The sequence below is a fragment of the Lacerta agilis genome, chromosome 7, assembly GCF_009819535.1.
Source record: "Lacerta agilis isolate rLacAgi1 chromosome 7, rLacAgi1.pri, whole genome shotgun sequence".
NCBI lineage: Eukaryota > Metazoa > Chordata > Lepidosauria > Squamata > Lacertidae > Lacerta > Lacerta agilis.
The window spans coordinates 38,096,035-38,123,331 of NC_046318.1; the positions used below are offsets into that span (position 1 = coordinate 38,096,035).

General features: G+C 39.4%; 1 protein-coding gene across 7 annotated transcripts in view; it reads left to right on the forward strand.

Moving 5' to 3' along the window:
• SPIRE1 (spire type actin nucleation factor 1) overlaps positions 1–27,297 on the forward strand; it is an 89,537-nt gene that overhangs the window by 34,882 nt on the left and 27,358 nt on the right. For 4 of the 7 annotated variants that reach the window (XM_033154855.1, XM_033154857.1, XM_033154859.1 and 1 more), the window contains exons 3-9: positions 586–816; positions 15,176–15,301; positions 18,755–18,838; positions 19,215–19,379; positions 20,517–20,603; positions 21,681–21,810; positions 24,425–24,466. In XM_033154855.1, the coding sequence (XP_033010746.1) occupies positions 586–816; positions 15,176–15,301; positions 18,755–18,838; positions 19,215–19,379; positions 20,517–20,603; positions 21,681–21,810; positions 24,425–24,466 (865 nt within the window). The remainder of the gene's footprint in view (positions 1–585; positions 817–15,175; positions 15,302–18,754; positions 18,839–19,214; positions 19,380–20,516; positions 20,604–21,680; positions 21,811–24,424; positions 24,467–27,297) is intronic. The other 3 variants (XM_033154856.1, XM_033154858.1, XM_033154861.1) reach the window with 1 other exon arrangement.

The window sequence follows — 27,297 nt, forward strand, 5'->3', positions numbered from 1 at the left end:
GAATTATAGTGTACAGTTGTACCTCTGGTTATGAACTTAATTCGTTCCAGAGGTCCATTCTTAACCTGAAACTGTTCTTAACCTAAGGTACCACTTTAGCTAATCGGACCTCCTGCTGTCACTGTGCCACCGCCGCCGCACAATTTCTGTTCTCATCCTGAGGTAAAGTTCTTAACCCAAGGTACTACTTCTGGGTTAGTGGAGTCTGTAACCCGAAGTGTTTGTAACCCGAGGTGTTTGTAACAGGAGGTACCACTGTACAGTACATCTTATTTCTTATTACCTTAATAAGCTCAACATTGTTACATAGTCTTAGTGTGCAAGGTGTAAACATTAAACACATACACTAACATATCTCATTCTTTTCTTGTGGTTTCAAAACAACCCTCATAAGGAGCAGGATTTAGAGAGTTTGAATATTGGCATCTCATTAATAGTGATATTTACATTTTTGTGCTATATTTTATATCTTCCTGTTTAACTGTGATATAGCAGAAAATGTATTTCATGATTGATATTGTAGCAGTTAATAGTAGCAAAATATTAGTACTAATATATCTAAAATGATGTAATCCTTCTTTTCAGGTAATAGAATCATTGGGAATTATTATTTATAAAGCACTGGACTATGGCTTGAAAGAGAATGAAGAGCGAGAGCTAAGCCCTCCCTTGGAACAGCTTATTGATCATATGACCAACACAGTAGAAGCAGATGGGAGCAAAGATGAAGGTTATGAGGCTCTGGATGAAGGAGTAGAAGAAGAAAATGACAAAGGACACGTTGAAGTTATTCAGTCTTACCGCGATGTCATGAAGGTATAGTCTGGTTATCTGATACTGGTATTTATACTGTTGAGTACAGGCATCATCCCTAGCTAACAGGACCAGTGGTCAGGGATGATGGGAATTGTAGTTTCAAAACATCTGGAGGGCTGAGTTTGCCAATGCCTGGTTTAGTACTATGGTGGTATTATGGAACATTATCAGAGGCCCTTCTTCATGTGTCTCCTCTGTGACTTGAAAACGGGCCTTTCCTGCAATGGCTCCCCACTTGTGGAGGGAGACTTGCCTGGCGCCTTTGTTACATGTTTTTGCTTAGCACCTGAATATATGTATGTATTTTTGTTTTGTTTTTTATCTGATTGTGCCAGTTTCCTATAGAACAGGAATGAAGTAGGTGTCTTAAAATGCAAAAAGAACATATGAAAGGAGGTTGAGAACCACTTCTCTCCAACTCACTGGTGAGAGTTTCTTCTAGTCTCAGAGTGCTTCCAGACTGTCGCTATATTCAGGTGTGATTCAGTCACTTAGTGGCAAATTCAGTCCATGCATTTAAAGTTGATTTGGAGAACTTGTACAGCAAACTCAATTCCTTCCAAAATTGGACTTTTTGCCACAAGGGAAAGTGATGGGGAGATGTACTGGAAAATGTTGGGAAGTATTTGCTTGATGCAACATTGTCTAATCTCCCTTCAAACAACTCCTTTGAGATTTTATCTACAGTCAAGCAATATATAAATTTTATGAAATAATAAATTAGAATGAATGCTAAATAAATAGCCACATTGTCTAAACAGGTGGTCTGGAAGTAACCTCCAAGTCTGACAGGGAGAAAAATAGGGGGGGGGGGAATAGGAAAAGAGGTTCCAGGGAAAAGGAAAAGTGAGGGAGGGTGTTCAGCAACCTCTTCTTACCTGTCCCTTCTGCTCTTCGAATTTCTCCCAGTCAGACTTCTCACTTTTATAGGGATTTTACTGCAACCCAGTTTTAATTTGTGGGTCTGTTACTAGTGTGTCTTGTTTGAACTTTATTGGCCTTCAGGCATTTTATTTATATTTGCAGTATATTTGAGTGCATTGCTATGCTGCACATAAAAAGACCACCTGTCCACAGTTTTTTCATACAATTAGATCTGTGGAATTAGTTTTGTGGTACAGTGGACGCTTGGGTTGCGAATGCGATCCGTGCAGGAGGCGTGTTCACAACCCCCAGCGTCCGCAACCCGTGCTGCTGCGTCCGCACATGCGCATGACACAATTCGGCTCTTATGCGCATGCGCAAGCACCGAAACCTGGAAGTAACCCGTTCCGTTACTTCCGGGTTCAGCGCAGTGCGCAACCCAAAATCGTGCAACCTGAAGCGGCCGTACGTAACCCGAGATATGACTGTATTGTTTTTGCTACACCCTTTATTGGGATAGTGTGCTGCTAAAGCATATTTATAGCTGGTTATAGATTATGTATTTGTGACACCCTCTCTTAGGGAGTAGTCCTAAATATGGGAAGCCAGTGTAATTATACCACTTTAAGTTAAGTCAGCATAAACTGCACCAAGTCCACCCAGAAACCTTTGAAATAGCATCTGATTTGCACCACTCTTTTTGCTGATGTATGTTCCAGTGGGTTGCCAGGTCACATAACCAAACTGAAAGGAGTTAGGATCCAGCATAAGTCTTCCCTTGCCCGGTCTTGCCCTTGCTACTTACCTGGAATGCCCATTTTTTCAGGGCTTGTGCTGGCATAAGTTCAGCCAGTCTCAGATCAGTCAGCTTAGCCCCAGCTGGACCACAATGTGAAAGTTATACTGGAGTATCTCTGTCTGAGCCAGGGTTGGTTATTTATGCCAGCGTAGTGGTGCTGTGGGTTAAACCACAGAGCCTAGGGCTTGCTGATCAGAAGGTTGGCGGTTTGAATCCCCGCGACGGGGTGAGCTCCCGTTGCTCGGTCCCAGCTCCTGCCCACCTAGCAGTTCGAAAGCACGTCAAAGTGCAAGTAGATAAATTGATACCGCTCCAGCGGGAAGGTAAACGGCGTTTCCGTGCGCTGCTCTGGTTTCGCCAGAAGCGGCTTAGTCATGCTGGCCACATGACCCGGAAGCTGTACGCCGGCTCCCTCAGCCAGTAACGCGAGATGAGCGCCGCAACCCCAGAGTTGGTCCTTTTACCTTTACCTAGTATGACAGAGCTGTGAACCTATTGTTAGGATTGCACCCTTACTCATAGCAGATCATTCTCATTTGCCAGTAGAAGTTCCATAAGCTATTTGCTTGCTGATTTGAACCTACCATTCTTCAAATATCTGTATTTAAAGGGACAGATAATGTTATTTTGGCTCTGTTCTGTTTTTTATTCAACAGCTTGCCTAGAGTACAGATGCGATAACTGCAATGCTAATCCTCTTAGGAATTTCACCACTGCATTGATGTAATTTTCTCCCCAACCCACACACCTTCATCACATTCCACTTTCCTACAAACTCCTAACAGAGAAGTCTGCATATCTGAACCAGATTAACACCTTAATGCATGTATTGTGTGGCAGCAATTGAGTAGCACTATGCAGCATTGCACTGTAGTAGTATCTGATGGCATTTTTTGTGTTGTGATATTTGTGTCAGTTCTATTTTATTAACAAATTCATTACTGAGGGCATATGCAACAAATATAGTACCTACCACTGTAAGGAAGATAGATGGAGGCATGTGGGCTACTTTACTGCCCTTTCACTCATCCATGCCCTTTTCTGGGAAAGGGGTCTCTCTTTCCCTTTTTTAGTTCTAGATAGCATCTTTACAGTCAGCCTCAGGAAGGAGTAAAGCCTACCACATATGTATATCATAATACAAAAAGTATACATAGATATTTCCTCAGAGGCAAAGCCTATATATGCTTTAAAACGTCAAAGTGCTGATTCAAAGTGCAGTATACAAAATGCAATATACAAAGTGCAATATAATGTTAAAGATGGTTATGCAAAAGTCTATAAGATGTATGGGTCTATCTTCCCAATGTTGGAGAAGGTTATACAAAGTCATTCAGACATGTGGGTATGTCCTCCCGACGGGTGGCCAGCTTCAAATCTTCCCGTTTCACCAGCAGTTTCGTCAAGGTCTGGACTTTATCTTTGATAACAACAGTACAAACCATCAACTTTACTAGAGATATGAGTTCAATTATACAATAAAAAGGCTTAATAAAGATTCATGTACTCACCATCAAATCAGAACTAGGATATTAAACATAGCTAAGCTATTCAAAGTGACTCAGACTCCCATCATTCCAATCTAGCTAATGCGGACTCATGAATCTTGGCTCTTTAGTCCTGAACTCAGACCAATCTTCTTTACCACAAAAATATGTTGATACTACATATTTTAGCTATGACAGATTCAAATGAAGCAAGATACAGAAAAGTTGAAGAGGGAGTAGCAGCTTTGTGGATATGAATTGTTCTACTATATTTATTTAGTGTTGTCAGTTTACCTTCTCTCGGTCAAGCATGGATAATTCCTCTGTTACACCTTCAGTGATGGGGGGAAAGATTAATACAGCAATCTGTATGTTCATGTTAGTATTTACTTTGCATTAAAGAAATGCATGTGGCTATATGTACTTTTCTGACAGGTTCATATGGGTGATTGCTACTGAAATACACCAATTACCTATACCTTTCCCAGTTGTGCAGATAACCATGTATCAGCCCTAGAACTGGGCCTCTGAGGATGGCCTCATGTCTGGGATATATGATGAAGCAAAGAATAACATGAGCATATGCACAACGCTATGTTACTGAGTAACCATAAAAAAGCTCCACCTGTAGGTGAAGAGATCTTGGTAACCTTGAGTATCTGCAATTCCTGCATGACAAATTGAGCACAACTCTGGTGGTAGTGTGTTGGATTAAGCGCTGACTATCTTTTCTGTTTCTGGATATGTAGTATACACCCGCAGTGTTTGATGTGAAACTTCAGATACTTAAAACCTCAATACAAATTTATTTAAATTTATTTAGTATTGCAATATAAATCTTCAGTAGTCTGAAGAAGTTGCTGTATATTTATTTAATAATTTCCAGACCCCCTTCCCCCCTGCTGATATTCAAAAGTGCTTTCAGAACCTGTTGCTGACAGAAGCAAATGTTTTATAAAAGTTTGAGTGCATTACTGTTCATTGATGCAAAAAAGGATTCATTTAAAAAATGCATTTCCTAAGTCATTGGGTACTTGGAATATATGACCTTGTCATAGCCTAAACACAGTTTCACTTTAATGAACCATAATGGGTACTTTGCATTGTTACGTTAAGAAAACTCCTGAAATTATGCTATGCAATTTTCTTGCTTCATTGTTCAAAGGGGAAATTCTGTGTTCTCTATCAACTGTGTCAAACTGGAGTTTCTGTGAGCCACCATTAGTTTTGGTTGTTAACTGTTAACTTTAAGAGATATGTTTCGTAAAGCGAGGTCAGGTTGAAAGTTAGATGGCTCATAAATTTTAAAAGAGTTCAAGCTCATAGGTGATATTTTCAATGGATACGAGTTGAGAGGAAATACTATTCCTTATGGAATTTCTAACTTTATATTAGATTTTATCATTATTGTTTAATGACAACGTTTCTCTTGCATGTGTCTGTATGTTTAGGGTTATAGCCAATTAAATCATTCTCAGAGTAGACCATTGGAATCAATGCACTTGGTTGACTTGCCCATTGATTTTGCTTTGTCTGTACCAAATAAGACTTGATTAGCTACCCTCCAACAAGCTTGTATTCTGTCCACTTTGTTCAGAACACAGGGCTAGTACAAGACATTTTGCTGCCTGAGGCGAAGGACAAAGTGGTACCCTCCTCCAAGGCACATAAGAAGCCAATTGGATTTGAAGTTGACTCTTGATGCAAGATTGGTGGAAGGACAGTGTCCTGAACTGCGCTTGATGGCAGCAGACTAGCATAGGGAGTACAGGGCAGGTCACGTGGCACTCTGGTCACACCCTGCACGTCAGCATCTGCTGCCAGAGGCAGCTGCCTCACTCTGCCTCATCTTAGGGCTGGCCCTGTCTGAACAGTGCAGATTCATGGGTTTTGTTGACTTAGAAGATTATTTCTCAAAACATGTTTCTTATAGTCGGAAATTTTGCAGGTAGCATTTTAGATACACCAGGGAAAGTTGTTTAATAACTGCCAAATCATACATGTTAATTAAAAAAACAACTGACTACAGATGTAAATCAAAGAGGCCTGTTCAATCACTTTGTACCACTGCAGCTACAGCAGCTGATATGGCAAATTTGCTTTTCAAACTGAAATGCAGTGTAGCTCCTTTGGGAGTTTGAGTTGGCAAATTGGATATTCAAGCTTACTTTCTCAAGTTTTTGTTTGGCAGGACATTAACTAGGAGTTCTGCACTGCTGTCTTTCTGCCAGCATGCTTTTCATGCAGATACTGACAGAGAAGAAGCAAGTTGCAGCATAAATCCTTGGGTTTGAGGGGAGAAATCTCGGTCAGCCTCTCAAGTGAAATTGAGGCCAAGAACTCAATAAAAATTATTTTAGAGAGCTGAGGGCTAAATTAGATTTGGCTGCAACACCTTCTCTGTTTATGTCTCAAACAATATATGAAGAACTAAACCACCTCTCCTTCCTGATTTTAAAGTAAAAAGGGATATGTTGCTGAGAGTAATGTAGCTAGTACTCAAAAATATGATTAGTAAAGGGAATTGATTGCTATTGAAAAATTATTCTCACATCTGAGCACTTTTGTTTGTTTGTTTGTTTATCCCTTCCTCCCAAAGGTGCCTAGGGTGGCAATAAAACATCCCAATCTCAAGATTATTTAAAAACCTAAGAGTCCAACTGGATCGGATCAAGATGCCATCCAGTCTAGCACTGTTCTCACAGTGGCCCACCATATGCCTAGGGGAGACCCACAAAAAGGCCCTGAGCAACTGGTATTCAGAGGTATATTGCCTATGACAGCAGAGGAAGAACATAACCATCATAGCTAGTAGCCACTGGTAGCCCTTATTCTCTGTGAATTTGTCTTATCCCCTTTTAAAGCCATCCAAGTTGTGGGAGCAATTTCAATGTGCACTGTGTGAGGAAATATTTTCTTATATCTGTCCTGAATCTTCCACCATTCAGCTTTCTTGGTTGTGAAGTAGATATGAACATTTCTCTATGATGTATTTGAAAGGCATTGAGATTGGGAACTAATATTTGCAGTTGTCTTTTTATGATATGCTGACATGTTCCTGTGCAGGGAGGTGGCAGCTTTTTTAAATAGAGGGGGAAGTTAAGCCTCCACACCACTGTTTTTAATGTAAAAAAATGTGAGAGGTGACATCAGATAGACCTCATTGTTTTACCTAGTTTGGCCCTTAGTGACATAGCAGTGTTATAGCCACTTGTCAAAACAAACCTAATTGCTAAAGCAGAATGAAGTGCCTGACTTTCAGACAGACAAGTTGTACTGATCGGTTCCAAAGCTGATCTGATCTGTCTGTGAGTTCATCTCATGGTACAAACACCTTTGCGGTCCAGACTTTAACACTAATAAGTACACTGTGGAGTGGGTTGCATCTTTCAGTTTCACTATCAGCATGATGGTGTTAAATCCACCCAGGCAAATTGGATAAGACAGCAAATAATCTGAACTGAGGATCAGCAAGTCAATCTCTTCTTTTCATCCCTGAGCATAGACTTTACTGTCCTTAAAGTTTTAGCTGTGCTGATTAAAGAGTGACTCTAGAGAAAATCACAGAAATTGGAAAAGTAACACAATTAATAGTCTTCTGATGTTCGCCACTATGACTGACACAGCGATGAACATTTTATTCAAAATAGGTATATTAATTTTCCTATTTCAGTAAATAAGGACAAAATACATCATTCAGCTGTACTTGAAAAGCTTGTGTTATGCAAAGTCATAGCTGCTGTATACATTACAGTAAAAACAGTTAACAGCAAAGAATGACAAAGCAAACAGAATTTTATAAATCCATAAGCAATACATTATCAACCTTAATGTCAGCAGGAGCCTGGCAGTGTTATTGAACTTCTACTTTTCACACTTTCAGTTGGAAAGTCTCCAGAAGCCAGGCATGATGTCCAGATAATATGGAAATAAAATACATTCTTGTGAAAGTAATGAGTGATCATGAAATATTGACTTTGCATCTTAAGTAACTGTCCATCACAGAATGGCCAACAATAATTGTCCATGGAAATGTCATCCATGGAAATGTCAACCATCTGCATTTAAGATTCCTCTTGTTTCTGGTTTAAATCTTCAGGTATGCTTTAAATTTGCAGCTTCACTGGAAGCATAGCATCTGATATGTTTTCACAATTGTTAGTAACCACAGAAAGAAAACTTATCAAAATAAGCTGTTCAGACTTATTTTTCAGAATTTACCTCACCTTTTAGGTATTACATTTGCTGACTGTGTAGTCTAGGGTTTTTTTGGATTGGAAACTATAGTTGTATGTTTTGTGGAAAGGAAATATTATACACCAGATATTGTTTTTGAAGCACATTATAGCATTAGTTACCTTTGAATTATGATTTTGAGACTTGGAACTAGCAAGTTCTTGTTCTAGTTCTTGTTCTAAATTCTTGTATTCTAGTTCTTGTTGTTCAACACCACCTTCCATCCTGCATTTTGTTGATTGATTCATATTATCTACTTGATAGTTTAAACCTTGATTTCTGTTTGTAATGGCATTCTATGCAAACATGACTTTGAATCACTGTGCTGTAGAACTACATAGAAAACTGTACCTCTCAGCATAGAGTTTGTGTTCTAGAGCTCTTTCTTCCTTTGGTTACAGTAGACAACAGTCCAATTGATTCTGCTATAGCTCTGAGGTTGGAGATCCAAGTTTTCACTCACATTGTGGAAAGTTCCACTTAGTGGTCTGCCAATGCAAACCTGTTTTGCTTCTGTTATCCTTATTTCTTAAGTAAATTTGAGAAGAATGGAGCCCTAATGATTCCAGTTAATACCTCAGAATCCTTGCAGTATTAAGCTGATCTCTGCTGAGGACACATGCCTTATTGTCTAAAAAATTTAGGGGCAACTAAGCATGACATTGGGGACGTGAGTGGTGCTGTGGGTTAAACCACAGAGCCTAGGGCTTGCGGATCAGAAGGTTGGCAGTTCAAATCCCCGCGACAGAGTGAGCTCCCATTACTTGGTCCCTGCTCCTGCCAACCTAGCAGTTCGAAAGCACGTCAAAATGCAAGTAGATAAATAGGTACCGCTCCGGCGGGAAGGTAAACGCCGATTCCATGTGCTGCTCTGGTTCACCAGAAACGGCTTAGTTATGCTGGCCACATGACCCGGAAGCTGTACATCGGCTCCCTTGGCCAGTAAAGTGAGATGAGCGGCACAACCCCAGAGTCGTCCGCAACTGGACTTAGCGGTCAGGGGTGCCTTTACCTTTACCTTAAGCATGACATTACATACATATTACATGCATTAAATGTATGCATTTAGTGCACACATTTGAAATGCATAGACCATCCACTATAAGGGAAAGCTGACCATTATTGGGATTGCAGCAGCTATGGAAATTTAACCCTTTTGTCCTTTGCTTCATGTCCTGAGGGAATATTGTTTCTTGGAAGCTGCACTTTCCTTTGGGAGAAAATTCCCATTTGGTGCTAACAGGAATCATAATTTCAGAGGAAAGATTTTCTTCAGACTGCAGTAAAGGAGGAAAAGGCTACATTTTCATTTGTATGTTGGAGGGGTATGCTGGGGGTATGCAGTTTACAGTGGTCTTGCAATGTACTCTACTGTTAATATTGCAGGTTGGAGATGAAGCTGAGGCTCCTTTGGATTCACAGTAAAAATGTCCTTGTGTTCCAGCAAAAATCAGTCTACTAAAATTGCTCCTTCAGACATTCTCCAAGGCCAAATCAAGTACACAATTGCATGCAGAAGCTTCATGCTCCATTGACTTGGATGCAGACTGACTGCAGTATTAAATGTTAAGAAACCTTTTTTTTAAACAGAAAAAATGGGCACCACATAGAATCATAGTTGGAAGTGACACACATAACACACAAATTACAGCAGTGGCATGCTGATTTGGGGTTTGTTCTTTTAACCCCTCAGGCTCACATAACACATGCATACTGACATGTCCTGGTTTTTGGGTGTAAAAATGTCGTCAGGGGGGAATTTTACCAAATTGGCAAAATGTCATGGAAATCCCGGATGTATGTCAACTCTAAAATCACTATTTTTTGTTTGTTCCAAAGAAAAAGAAAGAAAAAGCTTAGGCTCTTCCTAAAAAAGCCTCAACAACTTTTACTTTTTTGAAATATGGCAAATAAGGGCACAAGGAGAAGGGGACGACAGAGGATGAGATGGTTGGACAGTGTTCTCGAAGCTACTAACATGAGTTTGGCCAAACTGCGAGAGGCAGTGAAGGATAGGCGTGCCTGGCGTGCTCTGGTCCATGGGGTCACGAAGAGTCAGACACGACTGAACGACTAAACAACAGCAACAACAATAAATGCCATTGTGACTTTGCTTATTTTTTAACCTTAAAATCTTTTCCTTTCAGATCAAATCTTAACAATAAACCATATTATTATTCATTCATTATTCATTTCATTTATAATTTGCTTCCTGTGAAGCAATTAACAATAAAACACCCATAAAAACACCCACAACATAACAGGTAACAGTTTCATAGGGCTGGATCCAAAGTGTACAGTGGTACCCCGGGTTACATACTTAATCCATTCCGGGTTACAGTATGTAACCCAAAAAGGACATAACCCAAAGAATTCATTCTGCACATGCGCAGACCGAAAAAACCCAAGAAACGGAAAAAATCGCGAAAAACACTCTGCACATGCGCAAATTGCATGTGTGTCGGGTTGCGCTTCCAGGTTAGCAGAGTTCGTAACCCGAAAAGTACCCAACCCAGAGCGTACGTAACCCGAGGTACAACTGTACTGCCTGTGAGCAGAAGGGGTCATTATCCATCAGTGGTTTCCTGTAGGACCAATGGTGTGAGGAGGCAAGCTTTATTGATACTTCCTTGTCCTTGCAGTGCCTCACACTATCCCACTTCCTGGCCTCCTTCCTCCAGCCCAAGCAGAACTCCGCTGAATGCAAGTCTGAATCCAGCTCTTAGGACTCATCCACACTTATTCTTTTCTGCTGCACTTTCTAGACACAGGTCTGGGATTTCTGGGTCCATGTCTGAGCAGTTTTGTGTTTGTTTGTTTGTTTGTTTGTTTTTTGTCCCACCACTTTCTCAGGGAAAACCCACCGTTTGTTCTGATTCAGCAGTAAACAGCGGGCTTTCCTGGGAAAAGCAGCAGGACAAAAAAAAAAAAACAACCACTTGGACACAGACATGCAAGACCTGTGCCTAGAAAGTGTGGATGAGCCCTTAGTCTCTCTTTTTTTGGGAGAAGGGGTTCCCTGGAACTTTCCAGACCTTCTCAAACTCAAAGCTTCCCAGTTTAACCCATGCTGTGCTTTTAGTTGTTGTAGTAGATGCTGTATAGGAAATGATTATCAGTATGTTTAGCCGAGCACAGTAATGCAGTCAGAGACTTCAGTGTAAAAGGGCCATGTTAGTTCTTGGACCAAGTTAGTAATTAATCTCAGCCCCTAACCACCGTTACTGTACATTCCTTACCATTGCAGTTTCTACGTAGCTGTGTCCTTGAGGTAATGCTAGGCTGGGCTTCTTTGGGATCCTCTTAAGAGGGTCCATACACCATCTGCTATCTCCCAGGTGGTTAATCCCTTCCCCCACACAGAGAATGCATTATCCCTGCGAAGTGCTACACTGACTATAATCTGAAACAAAATGTCATGTTATTTGATTCCACTGTTCTCTACATTTTCTCCAGGACCAACTTTGTTTTAGTCACTGTTTAAAGCCATTCAGTCTACAAAGTATATTTAGGGCACTGAGTCTCAAGGGAAGTCTGAAGATTTCATGTCATTCCCGGACAATACATTGTTTATAAGTACCAACACAGTATTAATTATGGTTACAATATGGGAAGCCAGTAACCAGATTCCCCCCTCCCTTGGAAGTTTCCTCCCCAAAACTTTGGTATTTTCTTCTAGACCTTATTAATTGAATCGGAGTGAATAAATTAACTCCCGAGACAAAAGGTTTACAAGTAAGGCGTTATCCCATGCATACACAAGTAAGTGTCCGTTGTTCTGATGTCTTATAAAAAGCAAAATAACAACTTGCATCTGGTCATGCAATTTGAAATCTGTCTTTTGGCTGAGAAAACAATCTAGCGAAGGACAAAACATGTCCTACATACTGAGAAGCATTTTAATGTCTTACATAAGGATACATAAACTGCAGATCTGAATTCTAAAACAATAGAATATAGCTGCACATTTTGCTTGCTTAATATTATGTTGGTAGATTCATTTTATATGACATTCTAATAATAGCTACCTTGCTCTGAAAATAGGCCTCTCCTCTAGAGTAAATTATTGTATATTTATTTATGAAATTTGTGGGAGTTTTGGAAGTATATTTTTATCCTGCTCTTATTCTTTACCAAGTATGAAACATAAGCAGCCAGAAGATATGCCTCTTTAAAAACAAAGAGTACAAGTTAGATGCAATAGTGTATAGTAATAATATATGTTTAAAATAATTGTTCATACAATTCCTTGCAAGACTTGTTCCTTTTGAGTATATTGAAAAAACTTTTAAAAATAGAAAAGAAAATGTCAGCTCATGTGATTTTATTTTAATTTTAAAATACTCATATACTTCTTTTCTAGTTTAAAATGTACCGGTAAAGAGTTATGCAAAAACGATCATTTTAAAATGTTTTGCATGTTGAAATTTAAATTGCTGTAACCCCCCCTTGGGACCTTATTGTGAAGGGTGGAAAATAATAATAATAATAATAATAATAATAATAATAATGACAATAATTCAGACTCTGCATGTATATTATAACTAGTTGCCACAAGGTACCTGTATATTTTCCCTTGTGGGGCAAAACACAGCTTTGTGGGGTAGACAATTTAGACTGGGACGCACACACACACACCCCACCCTGTGCCATTGCCCCAATTTATGCTTGTGGCTGTTTTTAAATTATTATTATTATTATTATTAATTTATTAATCTTCTATTCAAGCATCTCAAGGTGATGCACAATAACAAAACCACCAAAAGGTAGATGTATTTTAAAAACAAAATGATATAAAATCAATGCCTGTGGCAGAGTTCCCTTTCTTCCAGCTGTGAAGAACAAAAGTGTCTTCAGTTGTTTCCAGAAAGTGCAGATAGTGGACACCTGTCATATCTCAACAAGAATGCTGTTCCTTAGGTGGGCAGCCACACCAAAAGTCCTCCTCCAAGTCACTGTGGAGCGGGCTTCTGGTGTTTTTGGAATTTGCAGCAGAAGCTCTCCCACATACTGCAGTGACCTGCTGGGTATATAAGGGATAAAGCAGTTTCTCAAATATATATATATTTAATTACAGGAGATCAGTGATGGTTCTCCTGTCTAGTTTGGCCCTAAGGCTGTCTAACAACATTTCTGGAGACCAGGTTATTCTCCCCCACTGCACTGCTGCCTTCTCTCTCACAGAGGAAGCACAGGAGCTGTTTCAAGCAGTGCTTTTGAGAAGCGCTTTAATTACTGCTCATCAGCTAATGAGTGGAGCTTAAATCCTGCTGCTTGGAACAGGGCATGCAGCCAATTCAGGATTAAACCCTCTCCTTTCATCCATCAGCTGATATTGCCAGTGACGTCAGCTGATGGGTGAGCATACATGGCTTGGAGAAAGTTGCCTTATGGGCCAAATTGGACCTCCTGGCAGGCCAAGATTGTCGTGGAGCCGGAGGTTCCCCACCCCTGATGTAGAAGGAGAGAAATGGCTTAGGGAAGCGACAGCTGCCGCTTTTCTTATCACAAATGCCTGTGTGGCTGAAAGCATGTGAAGATGGCAGGTATTAGTATCAGAGAGGAAAGACAAGAACCAGTAAATAGATTTTGACTGTGTGAATAAAAATACACAGCATGGAGGTTGTATGGCATGTTTCAATCTCCCAGTGTTTAAGTGAGGGGCTCGCATAAGGCCTTTGCTTTGCCTCTGAAATTGAGATTTGGTGAAATGTGTTTTATCTTTCACTTCTACAGCAAATGCATGACGTTATTCAGGCTATATTTTTGCTGCTTAATCAGAGAATTGTCATTAGTTGGTCTTTTTGGTCCCATGGGAAAGAATTTTTTTCACTCTCTAGAGAAAAGAGAACAGTAATACAGCTCTTTTCAGATGATGATTAGAAGTGGAAGCAAGCATGTATCTTTTGAACTCTGATCCCAGACAGACAGTTGTTGTGGTGCAGATTTCAAGGCTTTATCTGAAAATGCTTATATAGAAGCCAAGTGAGCTCTGAGAAGTCAGTCAGTTGTGAATATTTTGTTGTAATTTGGTTTCACTCTTGATGAAGTACATTCAAATGGAGCCAGAAGTTTTGTTTGATCTTTCCTGATAGTTGTGATTTCTGTTAGCACCAGGCTGGCTGGGAGAGTTGTGCTCCCTACTCAAATGAGAATGAACCCAGAGAGAGAAGCTGGCAAGACTCCCCTGTTTACATAATGTGACCTCTGAATGTAGATGGAAATGCTCTAATCTTCTTAGTGATCTAAGCAAAAACTGAATACTGCAACCCAGTTTCTAGGCATCCCAGAAGCTGTTTGAAAATAAAAGCTTCCCATAGAAATTTAGTTAAGCAGCACTTCCACTTCTATTTTTTGCTCCTGTTCTAATGTATTCCAGCTTATGTACAGACCTTATCGCATTCCAGTCTTATTCCATGTCTACCAAGTGATAGAATAATCAAAATACATGCTAAGCATGCACTGTAGTAGAAATGGAATGTGGGTGTGGGTGTGCACGCATTTGTATATTTTATAATATTTTAAGTGCAGGCATTTTAGGTTCTCTTCCTAAATGGCTCAGGACCACAATACCTCAAGGACCACACAAGAACCAACCTGGACCCTGCAATCATAATATTTGTGTGCCCATTCCACCAGAGCCCCAGAGGTCAGCAACAAAAGTGGTGGTTCCCTATTTGTGGAATGCTCAGACTGGATGGCCCTTGCGGTCTCTTCCAACTCTATGATTCTATGATTCTATGATCTTCAGACGCCCAGCAAAAACGTTTCTCTGTATCTATGCCTTTGGCTGATTGAACATTCTATACCCCTTAAATGTGTTTGTAGGAGGGGCATTATTGGTTTGTTTTTGTTTTTTCTTTGTTATGTATTTTGTGAACTTTAGATGAAGGGCAGTATACAAATTTAACTATAATAATAATAAAGCAAGAACAATGGTGCTTATATCACTAAAACATTTGTTTCCCCCTAGCTCTGTGCTGCTCATCTGCCAACTCAATCAGATGCACCAAATCACTATCAAGCAGTGTGTCGGGCACTATTTGCAGAAACAATGGAGCTGTACACATTCTTGGCCAGAATTAAAAGTGCAAGAGAGGTAAGCATGGTAAAAGTCATGAGTGTTTGCTTTACTCATTTTTGAGACTTGTTTTGTTCTTCTGTACACTAATATGTACACACACTATGTCAAAAAGGTAATTTTTGCCAGAATAGGTTGGAGGACATTCTGTTGTAAGGATGATGCTTCCCACTGGACTTGATAGGTAGGATTTTTAGAGGCATTCCTTGTCCTCTTCCAGACCTACCCTGCCTATGGCTTTTACTCTTTCTAGAAAGATTCCTATATTTGAACCTTTCTAGTTACAGGTGGGTAGCCGTGTTGGTCTGCCATAGTCAAAACAAAATTGAAAATTCTCTCTAGTAGCACCTTAGAGACCAACTGAGTTTGTTCCTGGTATGCACGCGAAAGCTCATACCAGGAACAAACTCAGTTGGTCTCTAAGGTGCTACTAGAGAGAATTTTCAATTTTGTTTTGAACCTTTCTAGTGATATGAAAAGTTCACATAATGATATAAAAATGGTTTTCATTATTTTTGTCTACTCTCCTCTACCTTCCTCTGCTGTGTGTGTATCTTGGACTGTCTGGGTTCCTCAATGTGTTTTCTCTTCCTGGATTCTTATCCTTCATTTGTGTGTCCCAGTCTAGGCAGTTTGTGTGTGGTTTTGCCCTCCCTTTTCCTCTGTCTCCTCGTGGGGGGTGGGGGTGGGGGTGGGCAACTGGAGCTAGTTCCCCCGTGGCTCATTCAAACTGATCCTATTTCTTTTTGTTATTCCTCTTCAACAATATTTCTGTTCTTCAGTTTCAACAGATTTCTCCTCTTGTCTGTTTCTTTTTATTTCATACTCTTACAGTTTCAAGTTTGTTCAGTATGGTACTGCACATAATAAACTCTCAGCTAAATAAAAATAAAGGGCGGTATTCAATGCTAGTTCTACTCAGAGTAAATTCATTGACGTTAAATAACTTAGGTTCATTAATTTCATCGGATCTGCTCTACAACACAAATTAATTATGCAGGCATTGTGATAAAATTAAATATTTAAGGGTGAAATTCAATACAACACTAAATAGATTGTTCACTCACTACAAGCATTTTTGCTTGCCCAGCAGAATTATCTCCCCTCTCCTCACTCTGTGTGCTCTTCTGGGGGTTTTCCTGACCCTTCAGAGCAGATTTGGGTGACGCATGGGGGATGCTTGGGAAGAGGGGAAAGCTTCATTGCACTAGCAGGAATCCTTGCGCTGGCTTCCACTAGAGGAACAGGTTAGCTGAATCCAGCCCTAAGAGTTAATGAAATATATAATGGGGTCAAATGTAATGCTGCACATGCTTAAATATGAGACAAATGCTGAGCTTTCATAGAATAGTGGAACAGTTAATATTAAGCACACATTTGCAAATATAGTAGAGAAATTTTGAATGAAAGTTAGATATTAAAATGGCAACCTGATTTTGGTAACTTTAGGCTTTTAGTGTTAACAATTCCTTTTGACGACAGAGATTTGACAGTGACTTGTAGTACAATCCTAGCCTTATTTACTCAGAAGTAAGTTCTATTGAATTTAATATTGCATCTTTTAGCATTTCTCTTATAGGTGGTATATTAAAAACATTGATAGACTTAAATTTGCGGTGACCAGGAAGCTCTTAAAATAACTGCTCTCTGGAGAGGTTTAGAGTGTGCGCTCTGATTTAATGCTGCAGTGACCTTTGGTTCAATAAAGAATGAGCCATTTCCTGTCAATTCAACAAATCTCAGTTGAGGATTCGACTTCTGTTCAATGTCACCCACAGGGTCTATTTTTTCATGCTGATATGAAAAAACTAGAATGTATACAGATGTATATAATTTGTGTAGTGAGCCTGCTGTGGAAGTGCACTCATTGCATTTTGTTCAGAATTGCAACCTTTCCCCCCAGATTGAGTTCAGTAGAAACTTGTTCTGCATAATTTTTGCTGAAGCTGACTGTGCACATGACTAATTTGCTGGAAGTAGTGATGTCATTAAACCTCTTGCCATGAAACTTAGTGTACTAATGTTCATTTTCATTAGTATTTCATCATACAGTAATAGAGCAGTCAGGGTGAATTGGTTTTACAATTCTGTAATGCAAACATCAACAACAACAACAACAACAACAACAACAACAACAACAACATGCTTACTGAATAGACTTTACACGTCAAGCATCCAAACTGTCTATTACCCGCCCTTTTGTATAGAAAGCAGTAACACTTGAGCAACTGTTCTTTAAAATAAAAAAGGAAATACAATCAACAATGGCTCAAGCTTTAAAATGATCTCTCAGGGGAGATTTCCCTGTATTATCTTTCCCAACAGATGTCAACCTTTTCTGGGATCATTAAATTTTCAGCAGCTTTTTACAACATGTTCTTAGCGAAAAGTTAGTTTATTTACCCGAAACAACAGTGAGTGAAATTCAGGTTTCAGTTAGGTGAAATTATAATGGAATGTGTCACATTATTTATACAAAACTTTCAATTGGCAGTGGTGCAGAGATTTCTAGTGTTAAGCTGAGCAATGTATAATCAAATCTTGGTGGAAAGATTTATATACAGATGCAGGAAATAAAAAGAAAACAATAGAAGGGAAACATATACACATGGCTTCATCTGACAGAAACTGTGACTAATATGACACTATTACATCAAGTTAAATAAAGTACCTTTACAGAGGTAAGGTCTAGAAATCTAGCGATAAACCAATTTAAACAACAGATGAACAGATTTCATTCCTTATATTGCAAGTTTATAAGGTTGTTGTAAATATTACAACTAGTTAATATATGTGAAGTGCTTTTAACATCTTAAAAAGTTATACAAATGTTAGCTATTTATTATTATTAGTAGTAGTAGTAGTAGTAGGATGGTAAATAGCGTGGGTTCAAATACATTTCATATTAGGTATATGGGTACCCCACCAAAGAGGACCTCCTTCTTACAGACTTCACTTCTTGGGGAAACAGACCTTCTAAAGGTAATAATCTGCAAATGTAACTGCCTAGAAGCAGCTAGCCAGTAGCACATGCTTCAAGGCTGACCATCCTCTTAGATCTCAGGTCAGCAGTGTCATCCTGAATCAAATCATGGATAACAACTTTTTCAGCAACCACTGATTCAACACTGATAAGCCAGAGTCCATTCTTGCGTTGACATCAAACCCAGAGTAACAAGGGTTGAAGGGAGAACTGGAACAACTGTAACCCCTTTTGTTAACCTTGTGTTGCTTTCTTGCCTGTGCCCCTCCTTTCTCTGTCTCCACCATTTTGATTCTGGGCCCCACTTCATCCCCACTCTATTTATTCATCATCTGTTGCTCACATTGCAAATATATTGGCTGAGATTCAGAGATGCCGATCCACTAGTGTAAAGCCTCTGTTAGTCATGAAAGGACTGGTTCTGACCTATTCTGACCATACTGCTGCTGTTTCATTGCAACATATCTACCTTTTATTTTAACCTGCAGAATTTGAAGAAGATGCAGGAAATGGACAGAGAAGGAACTGATGACTCCAGCGCTGATCTTGATGAGTTAAAAACTGCTGATTGGGTAATACTGCCTTGTAAATAATACATTAAATATTGTGGCCAAATATTGTATACGATTGTGGAGTGGGGTTTTTTGTTGTTTTTATTGTTCATGTGTTTATATTTATTGATAAGCATATTTCCAAACCTCCAACTCTTTAAATATATTGTGGTAGTGTACAATAAAAACATCAAAATATCATAAATTTATAAAGATTATTTATATAATATCTATAAAAGCTTATAAAATTTTGTATTTAAAACCATAACTAAGAAAAAGTTATAAAAGTTAATTTAAACTAGTGATCATTATGTTTTGGATCAGCTTAGTTATTTTTCTTAGTGGGCTTACATTTGATTATGGATTCTGAAAAATATTAATGTTCTTGATTCTTCAGGCTCAGTTTTGGGTGCAGGTCATGCGAGACTTGCGAGATGGTGTGAAATTGAAGAAAGTTAAAGAACGTCAATTCAATCCTCTTCCCATAGAGTATCAGCTCACACCATATGAGATGCTGATGGATGATATTCGATCCAAACGCTATACTTTAAGAAAAGTTATGGTAAGCTGTGACAACACAATTTAAAAAAGAAAAGACTACCTTTCACTGTGTCTTTTGGTGAAAGTCAAGTTTATGATTCCACACATAGCCGTAGAATAGTGGTGGAGACCCTGTAGCTTGTATAGATTGCATTATACAGACCTCTGGACATTGCAGGACTGCTCTTGTTCTGTAGACCACTCCTCTGGAAATTGCTTCCTCTTCCATGGTGTGTGCAGAGGCGGTTTTAAAGGCAGTGCAACTGGTTTGTCCGCACTGGGTCCTGGTGCCACAGCGGATGCTGCAACAATGGTGTAGAACAGAACATGAGGGGCAGGGGGTGCTGAATTTTAGCATCGCATGGGGTGCTGCTGAAATTTGAGAGCCCAAAGAGTGTGTGTGTGTGTGTGTGTGTGTGTGTAAGTAAGTAAGTAAGTAAGTACCGGTAAGTAAGTAAGTAAGTACCGTATTTTCCGGTGTACAAGACGACTGGGCATATAAGACGACCCCCAACTTTTCCAGTTAAAATATAGAGTTTGAGATATACTGGACCGCAGATTCTCCACCCGGTGTATAAGACGACCCCCGACTTTTGAGAAGATTTCCCTGAATTAAAAAGTAGTCTTATACGCCAGAATATACAGTAAGTAAAAGAGAGAAAGAAACAGACAGAGGGAGACAGAGAGAGAAAGCCCAGGCAGAAAAAGCCCTATAGGGCATATAACATCATTGTTGCTGGAAATCACAAGTGGGGAAAGTGCTCTTGCACTCATATTCTGTTTGTGGCCTTCAGGCCTATGTGAGAATAGAATGCTGGACCAGCAGCTGCTGTTACGTTCATTTTGGCAATTTGGGTGGGTGGGTGAAATGCAGGCAATATGTGGGTGGAGGTTGCCAATGGCTGCAGCAAGCAGAATTCATCCCATTGTGCCTTGCTTCCTATTGGCTGTTGTGATAGTTCTGGATTTTTGGTCTGATTCATCAAAGATAATTCTTAATGTCAAACAACATGTTATTATCTTCAGCATCCCTTAGCTTATTGAAGACTGTTGATGCATTTCAGTGAATATGATGGTTTTAAGATGCATTGTTCTGTTTCCATTTTCAAATTACCAGATGATACAGATGTGCAGATAAAACATTAGTTTTCTCTTTCAGGTCAATGGGGATATCCCTCCACGATTAAAAAAGAGTGCTCATGATATTATCTTGGACTTTATCCGATCTCGACCTCCATTAAATCCAGTATGTAATCTGATATGTGCCTTTTCCCAGTTAAGATACAGCTTTTAAATATATTTTGTTTGCAATAATTATTTTTATTGATGCTCCTACCACTTCTCAACTGAAAAATGCTGTAGAATAGAAAAAAAAAAACATTTTGCATATAATCTATCCCCTTTCAGCTTTATAATGCTTACATAGAAAGTTAAAACAAGTAACAGGAATTATTTCAAAATAAAACTCTCTGGTATTTTCACTTTCCTTCTAATCAGATTTCCCTGCTCACAGTATATTGCTCTCAGTAGGTTTTCTCACCTTGAGTCTTCTACTCTTCCTCCTTTCTGTGGCCAATTCCTGCCCAGACGTTGCCTCTCTTAATTCCTCACACACTCATTGGGCCATTTAACCAGGGACAGCTATGCCCAAATGCACTTCCTCCTCTTGGTCATGCTATCTTTCCCCCTTGGTATTCAACATACACAGGATTCAGACAAGCACTAACTTTATTGCTGCCAGACTACCTGTTGAATTAATACGCATTCCTTACAAACCTATTTCAGCTAGCCTTGTTGTTTGCTTGCTGGGTTTTTTTCATTCCTGACTTTGTCCACACACTTTCCAATATCAGTTTTTATTTGCACCTGTATTTCTTGATTCAAGGAGGGAGAGGTTTTAATTCACTATAAATCATCTTTCCCATTTAACTTGTAGCCTCCTAGTTGTTGTTGTTTTTTACCCTATCATGCCTCGTTCCTGATGAATGTACCCTTTTTATTTGAAAAGGGGTGGGGGAATACTTTAATTTCTAAATGGGGGCAAGTACAATTACTACAAAAAAATTAGCTGCCTTTGCATTGAGCACTGAGGAGAAACAACATGAAGAAACAAAGTCTATCAGACCTGCTATCTTGAATTTGATCTAGTTCAGAACTAGTAAGGTTTATTATATAAGCCTGTCTGGAGCAATGCCTGAATCCATCCCATAACCCTGTGTGTGTTTTAGTTTACGAAAGACTTCACCATGATAATAATTTGCTGTACACATCTCTTGTGAAGTTTTTGGCATCAGTTCTCTACTTTTGTATTAATATTCACAAGGCCTCTGCAAGAAAACTAAAACCAACCCCACCAAGACCACGTAGCCTCCATGAAAGAATACTGGAAGAAATCAAGTCTGAAAGGAAGCTGAGACCCGTCTCTCCTGATGAGATCAGGCGTAGCAGGCTAGGTATTTTGATTTCGATTATATTAGTCCTGGGTGGTACTCTGTTAATGAAATGATTCCATATTGCTAATGGCTTGTATCCAATTGGTGTCCCTCCGCTTATTGAAGGCTCATTGATGAAGCAGAGCCTTCTATCAAGAGAACAGGGAATGAGACATTCTCCAGTGATTCCCCACATCTGCACACTGTTCTGAAATGTCCTTTCCTGCTGATTTGGGGGCGTGGGGAGTAAGGGGCTAAAGAGGGAGGGGAATTGCTAAACAAAACCAAGCCTGCCAATTTTGATAGGTGGTGATTGTACCTAAGTTGCTTGATTCTTGCAGGTGTGAAAAAACCAGTATGTTCACTGAGCTCTCTTCATAAGAATAGTCATTAAAGTGAAATGGAATGTCTGCAAGTTCAGGAGCTCTGATTGCTTATTAAAAGGCACATGGGCTCCGTATTTATTAAAGTAATAATAATTATCAGTGATTTAGACCAGCTATTTCAGTTTTCAGTTATTTCATTTTTCTTATGTTGGTCTAGGAAAATATAAATGCCACAGTGATCTTTGTTGGACACATGGAGTAGTTTTCCTCTAATTTATTGACAAGTAGCAGTGGTTGCTTTCCTTTTGTACAAAGCAACATGTCACTTATTCTTTTGGTGTATGGGGTGTGTGTTTTTATCTTCCCTTTAATTTCTGCACAGTAGTCCTACAAGATTCCATTTAAATGCAATAGTGTGATATCTAGTCCACATGTAACAGCTTGGAGAAGAGTGTGTGTGATACCCATACCACTTTCTACATTAATAAAAATCAAGGTAGATATATGCTGCAGCATTGGACACGAGGACACACATCCTCTCAAAACTAAATAAAAACAAGTCAATGAAATTATAGGGCATGATGCAACTGGAGAGATATTTATTGTCTGACACTTAAAAATTAAAAATAAAGACCATATAAGTATTTTCAAACTGAAATGCTGAAGCTCTCACATATTAAAAGTTTTATTTAAAAGTCATAAAATAGCACCACCCTGAGAGGACTTGCGTATTTACTAGGCTCCACTGCTGCTGCCAGAAGGCAGAAAAAATTGCTTAGGGAGGATGGATCTTTTCTTACAAAGTGGAGTTTAGCAACCCCTAAATTACAGTGTCAGAATATTCAGTGTGAATACTATTGCTGTTCAAGTTATCTATTTACACATCCGGCTTTACAGTATATAATTATGCTTCAGCAGTGCATACTCTGATTATCAGCAGTTGCCTATTTTCAGCTTTCGCAAGAGCATATATAGTCAAGTGGTTTTAAGCATGAGTTGTAAACCAATAAGGCCCCTTTTCATGTATTAGCTCAATTTTTAGCATACTGGGCAGCTTTAAGGAGACAACCATCTTTCAATCTTAATTCCACATCTGTAATTTGTGGATAATACAGGCCTACATTCCATGGTTGTTGTAAGGATTACTGAGTGAAGTACCGGTATGTGAAGCACTTTAAGCATTAAGAGAAAACACTATAATCACCTATAACTGCTCTTTTTACAACCAAGATGACCTCATTCTCTTCAAAAGAATGATAGATATCTTTGGAGAATAGTTATTTTGTGCATTTGGCAATTTACAGTTGGGAGTAGAGTCAGGGATTTTATGCCAGTACTGAGATTAATTGACCAAACTATTTTGAGTACCTCTGCAACTGCATGTGTCTACCTCCTTGAAATGTAGTGCCATAATGTTTCCCACCCTCCCCCTCCTCGTATGTATTTATGCATGTATTTCTATTACAGTATAACTTTTTAAGCAGCATCTTTATGGCAGGATATTTCTTTTTACTTTACCAGTGATCCTAAGTACATTCATAGCCACTTCTAACACGACAAATTCCCTATACCAAAATAATTTTGAAATATAAAATAAAATTTACAAAATCAAAGCTGAAAAAATGCAGGTCTGTTTTTCCCTGCTAGCAGTCAGAACAGAAATGTGTATTTTTTGTATGCAACAGTGTACACAAAGATTTATATGCAATTTTCTACACTCATTTAAGTAATTTGTCATGTGTCAAGTGGCCCTTACTGGAATCGATGTGACTTTGGGCCAAATTAGAAGGTATTAATCCTGCATGCAGGCTTCAGGAAAGCCTTTACTTATGGCAATGTCATGTGAAGGCAGTGTAATGTTTAAAAGATTATCACCACATGTGCAGCCCAGTTATGCAGAGTATCTGTACACCAGCATCATCCCTGATGAGAATGTGCAACAATAATACTGTAGGTATATTATAGACGTACATATTGGGGGCTGCACATGCAGTAAAGATCTTTTAAATATCATACTCAGTGTGCTCTGCATGTGGAGTTAATATCAGCTAAACTGACCCTTCCAGGGAAATATATGTTTAGGATCCAGGTGTTAATGTATTTGCAATCTCCCATGATGCTGTTGCAGTGTTTACACTTACACCTTTACTGCTGTAAAGAAAAAGTGTCTGACTCATTTCAGATTTAGGCCTATATAATAAAATTTGAAATGTCTCTCATTTAAACTAACCTTCTGTTTTCTTTGTGTTCCCTTAAAAACAGATTGTTTTTCTTTTGTCATTTTGATTTCTTTTCTTTTCTTTTTCCAGCAATCCGGCCTCTTAGCATGTCTTACAGTTTTGACTTGTCAGGTAAAAAGTGCTACAGCACCTGACGTGGTTATTGTGATAACTGTAAATCGTGTTCCATTCCATTTCTTTGTTTAATGTAAGAAAAACATCTGAGGGATGTTTTTCCAAATCCTAGTCTGCAGATTTTAAGCTTAATTTAAATATCATCTGAAATACACACTAAAATCATTAGCATTTGTGTAAACATTTATTTTAAAAATACTGTAGTTGTAGAAGAGTGCAGAGCTAGTATAATATATTTGAGTAAATACCCATTACTATGACTGGGCACCCCAAAGGAAGGAGTAACTCCTCTATGAAGAAAGGTTGCAGCATTTGGGACTTTTAGTTTAGAGAAAAAGTGAGTAAGCGGTGACATGATAGACAAGTATAAAATTATGCATGGCATGGAATAAGTTTTTCAGAAAAGTTTTTCTCCCTCTCTCATAACACTAGAACATGTGGACATTCCATGAAGCTGAATCTTGTGCTCAAATCCTTCTTGTGGATTTACTGCAAGCATCTGGTTGGCTACTGTGATAATGGGATGCTGGACTATATGGGCCATTGGCCTGATCTAGTAGTCTCTTCTTGTGTTCTTATGAATTTATTCACAAACCATTTATAGAAGATTGGTTCTGTTGGTTCACTGTACCAATTGGTTCACTGTACACTCCACAAGAGTGTTGGTCCAGAACTCCCTTCATACATGAACCAACGACAGGCATGATCTTCTAACCACGATTAGCAGTGGCCTCTAGGCTCATGCAATTTCCCTCCACTTTCACATGTGAATTTTCCTTCCTTTCCTTTTCATATGGCAACATCAGAGCTAGGTTTGAAGGAGTCCAGGAGCAAAGCCCCTCCTAGGACCTCCCATATCATCCTGGACTTTGCATCATATAAGCTTAACAAGTATCTTTGTCTCTTAACATGTTTTCTCAATGTGGCAGGTGCAGTGCAAAGTGAAGCACTTTCTGAGGGTATTGCCACCTGCCATTTTCATTTCCCAGAATACCTCTTGGCATCAGGTCCCAAAAGCATTCTGAGGAAAAGCAGGTGGTGGGTGGATGCAGCCTTGGCAGCCACTTTGCAGCATGGATGCCACTTTGGTTTTAAAAAAATAACAAATAAAATGAAGAGTTATTTCAGAGTCTGGCATTAGCCCTGAATGGCCTTCCTGGGGCCTATGAGCCCCAGCATTTACCTGACCACAGCAGGTGCTCACAGTGGGCTTGAACCATGATGTAGTGTAATATCACATGTGTACTAGTATTTCATCTAACCATGGTAAGCACCAAATCAGAGTTTGCAACCATCATTAAAAGTAGCTTTCAGAACTCAGGGATGAGCTAAGCAGGGCTAGCAAAGATTCTAGTGCAGGCATAACATTAGCCATGGCTAGTTCTGAAAATCTAAGCGAAGGAGAATTCACATGGAAGAGGGGAGAAGGAAGGGAGATAAAATGAGAACTTACTATTCTTTCTTGAACTCATAACCTTATGCAGTTGTTTCAGTAGATACTCTCTTTTCTATTACTAAAATCATATGTGCTACATTAAACAGGGTGACATCCAGTGATATCTGCCTGCTTGCGCAACAATGCTTCATGTTTCCTTCTCCCCCTTTCAGCCCCCCTGCATGCCCCCAAAATCTACTCCAGAGGGGCTGCTGTGGGGAGGAAAGGGAGGCGAAATCCTGTTGCACAAATGGACACCCACTTGTAATCTGTTGAATCTGACCCATAACCTTTCACACTAATACATTAATATGCTGTAGATTTACTATTTAACATGTTACAGATTTGAACCATGCTTTGGATTTGAATACTATCTAAAAAGCTTTTGCTTTTCTGTTTCTGTTTTTAAAAAATTATAACAGGCAGGCATGTGCATCACACAGAAATGTGATGTTGGTACTTTATCGTCTGAATTCTAAACCTTCCTATGAGTTGTGCTTTTGGGGAGCAAATTGAGGAATTTGTGGATAGAAGTGGGCTAGCACATGATCAGCACAAGCTTCAATTATGATGATTTTGGATTAAGGAAGAATAGTCTGTATTCAGGAGTTTTCTTTAACTGTGTTGCTGTATTTATGTGTTTTATTCAGTTGTCTAAAAATGAATATTTCCATTTGCTTCCATGTTAATTGGTGCTTTCATCATCATCAACATCCCTGCTTGTTTTGTCTGATGACTTGATGTTTACAAATAGGGAATCCCTCAAAAAAGAGAGCAGTAGTCTTATTTGTATTATTTTTTTACAATGTTTGTCCAAATAGTTTAAGCATAGTTTTTGTTTTTGAATTAGGCTCTGTTATCTTCATTACTATCATTATTAATCATTTATGCCAGTGGTTTTCAAGCTGTGTGCTGTGGCACCCTGGAGTGCCTTGAATGATAGTCGGGGTGCCGTGGGCAACACTGGTCTCTGTTCCTCTTTCCTTCCCTCCTTCCCTCCTCTGATGCCCTCTCACGTTTCTGCCTCTCAAAGGCTTACATAGCTGTTTGTTGCAGCAGCCCTGGCTACAATCTCTCCAGGCAAATGGTGCCTCTGGGACTGGCCAGGGGGTGCTTCTCAGGCCCCTGTGGGGCAGTGTGAGACCAGGGATGGCAGCCACAGCTGCTCAGAGGACTCCCAAGGAGAGAAGAGAAGAGGCTGATGAATACTCCACAGGGGAGGGTGTTCAAAAAGGGGTGAGCGGCTGCCAGCTTTGCAGGCAAGGGGTGACATAACTGGGCTTCTGAGCCTCACAGGTGTGCCACAGAAAGAATGTAGTTGGTCAAGGGAGCCATGGACCCAAAAAGGTTGCAAACCTCTGGTTTATGCAGTACCATTGCTGTACGTGACACC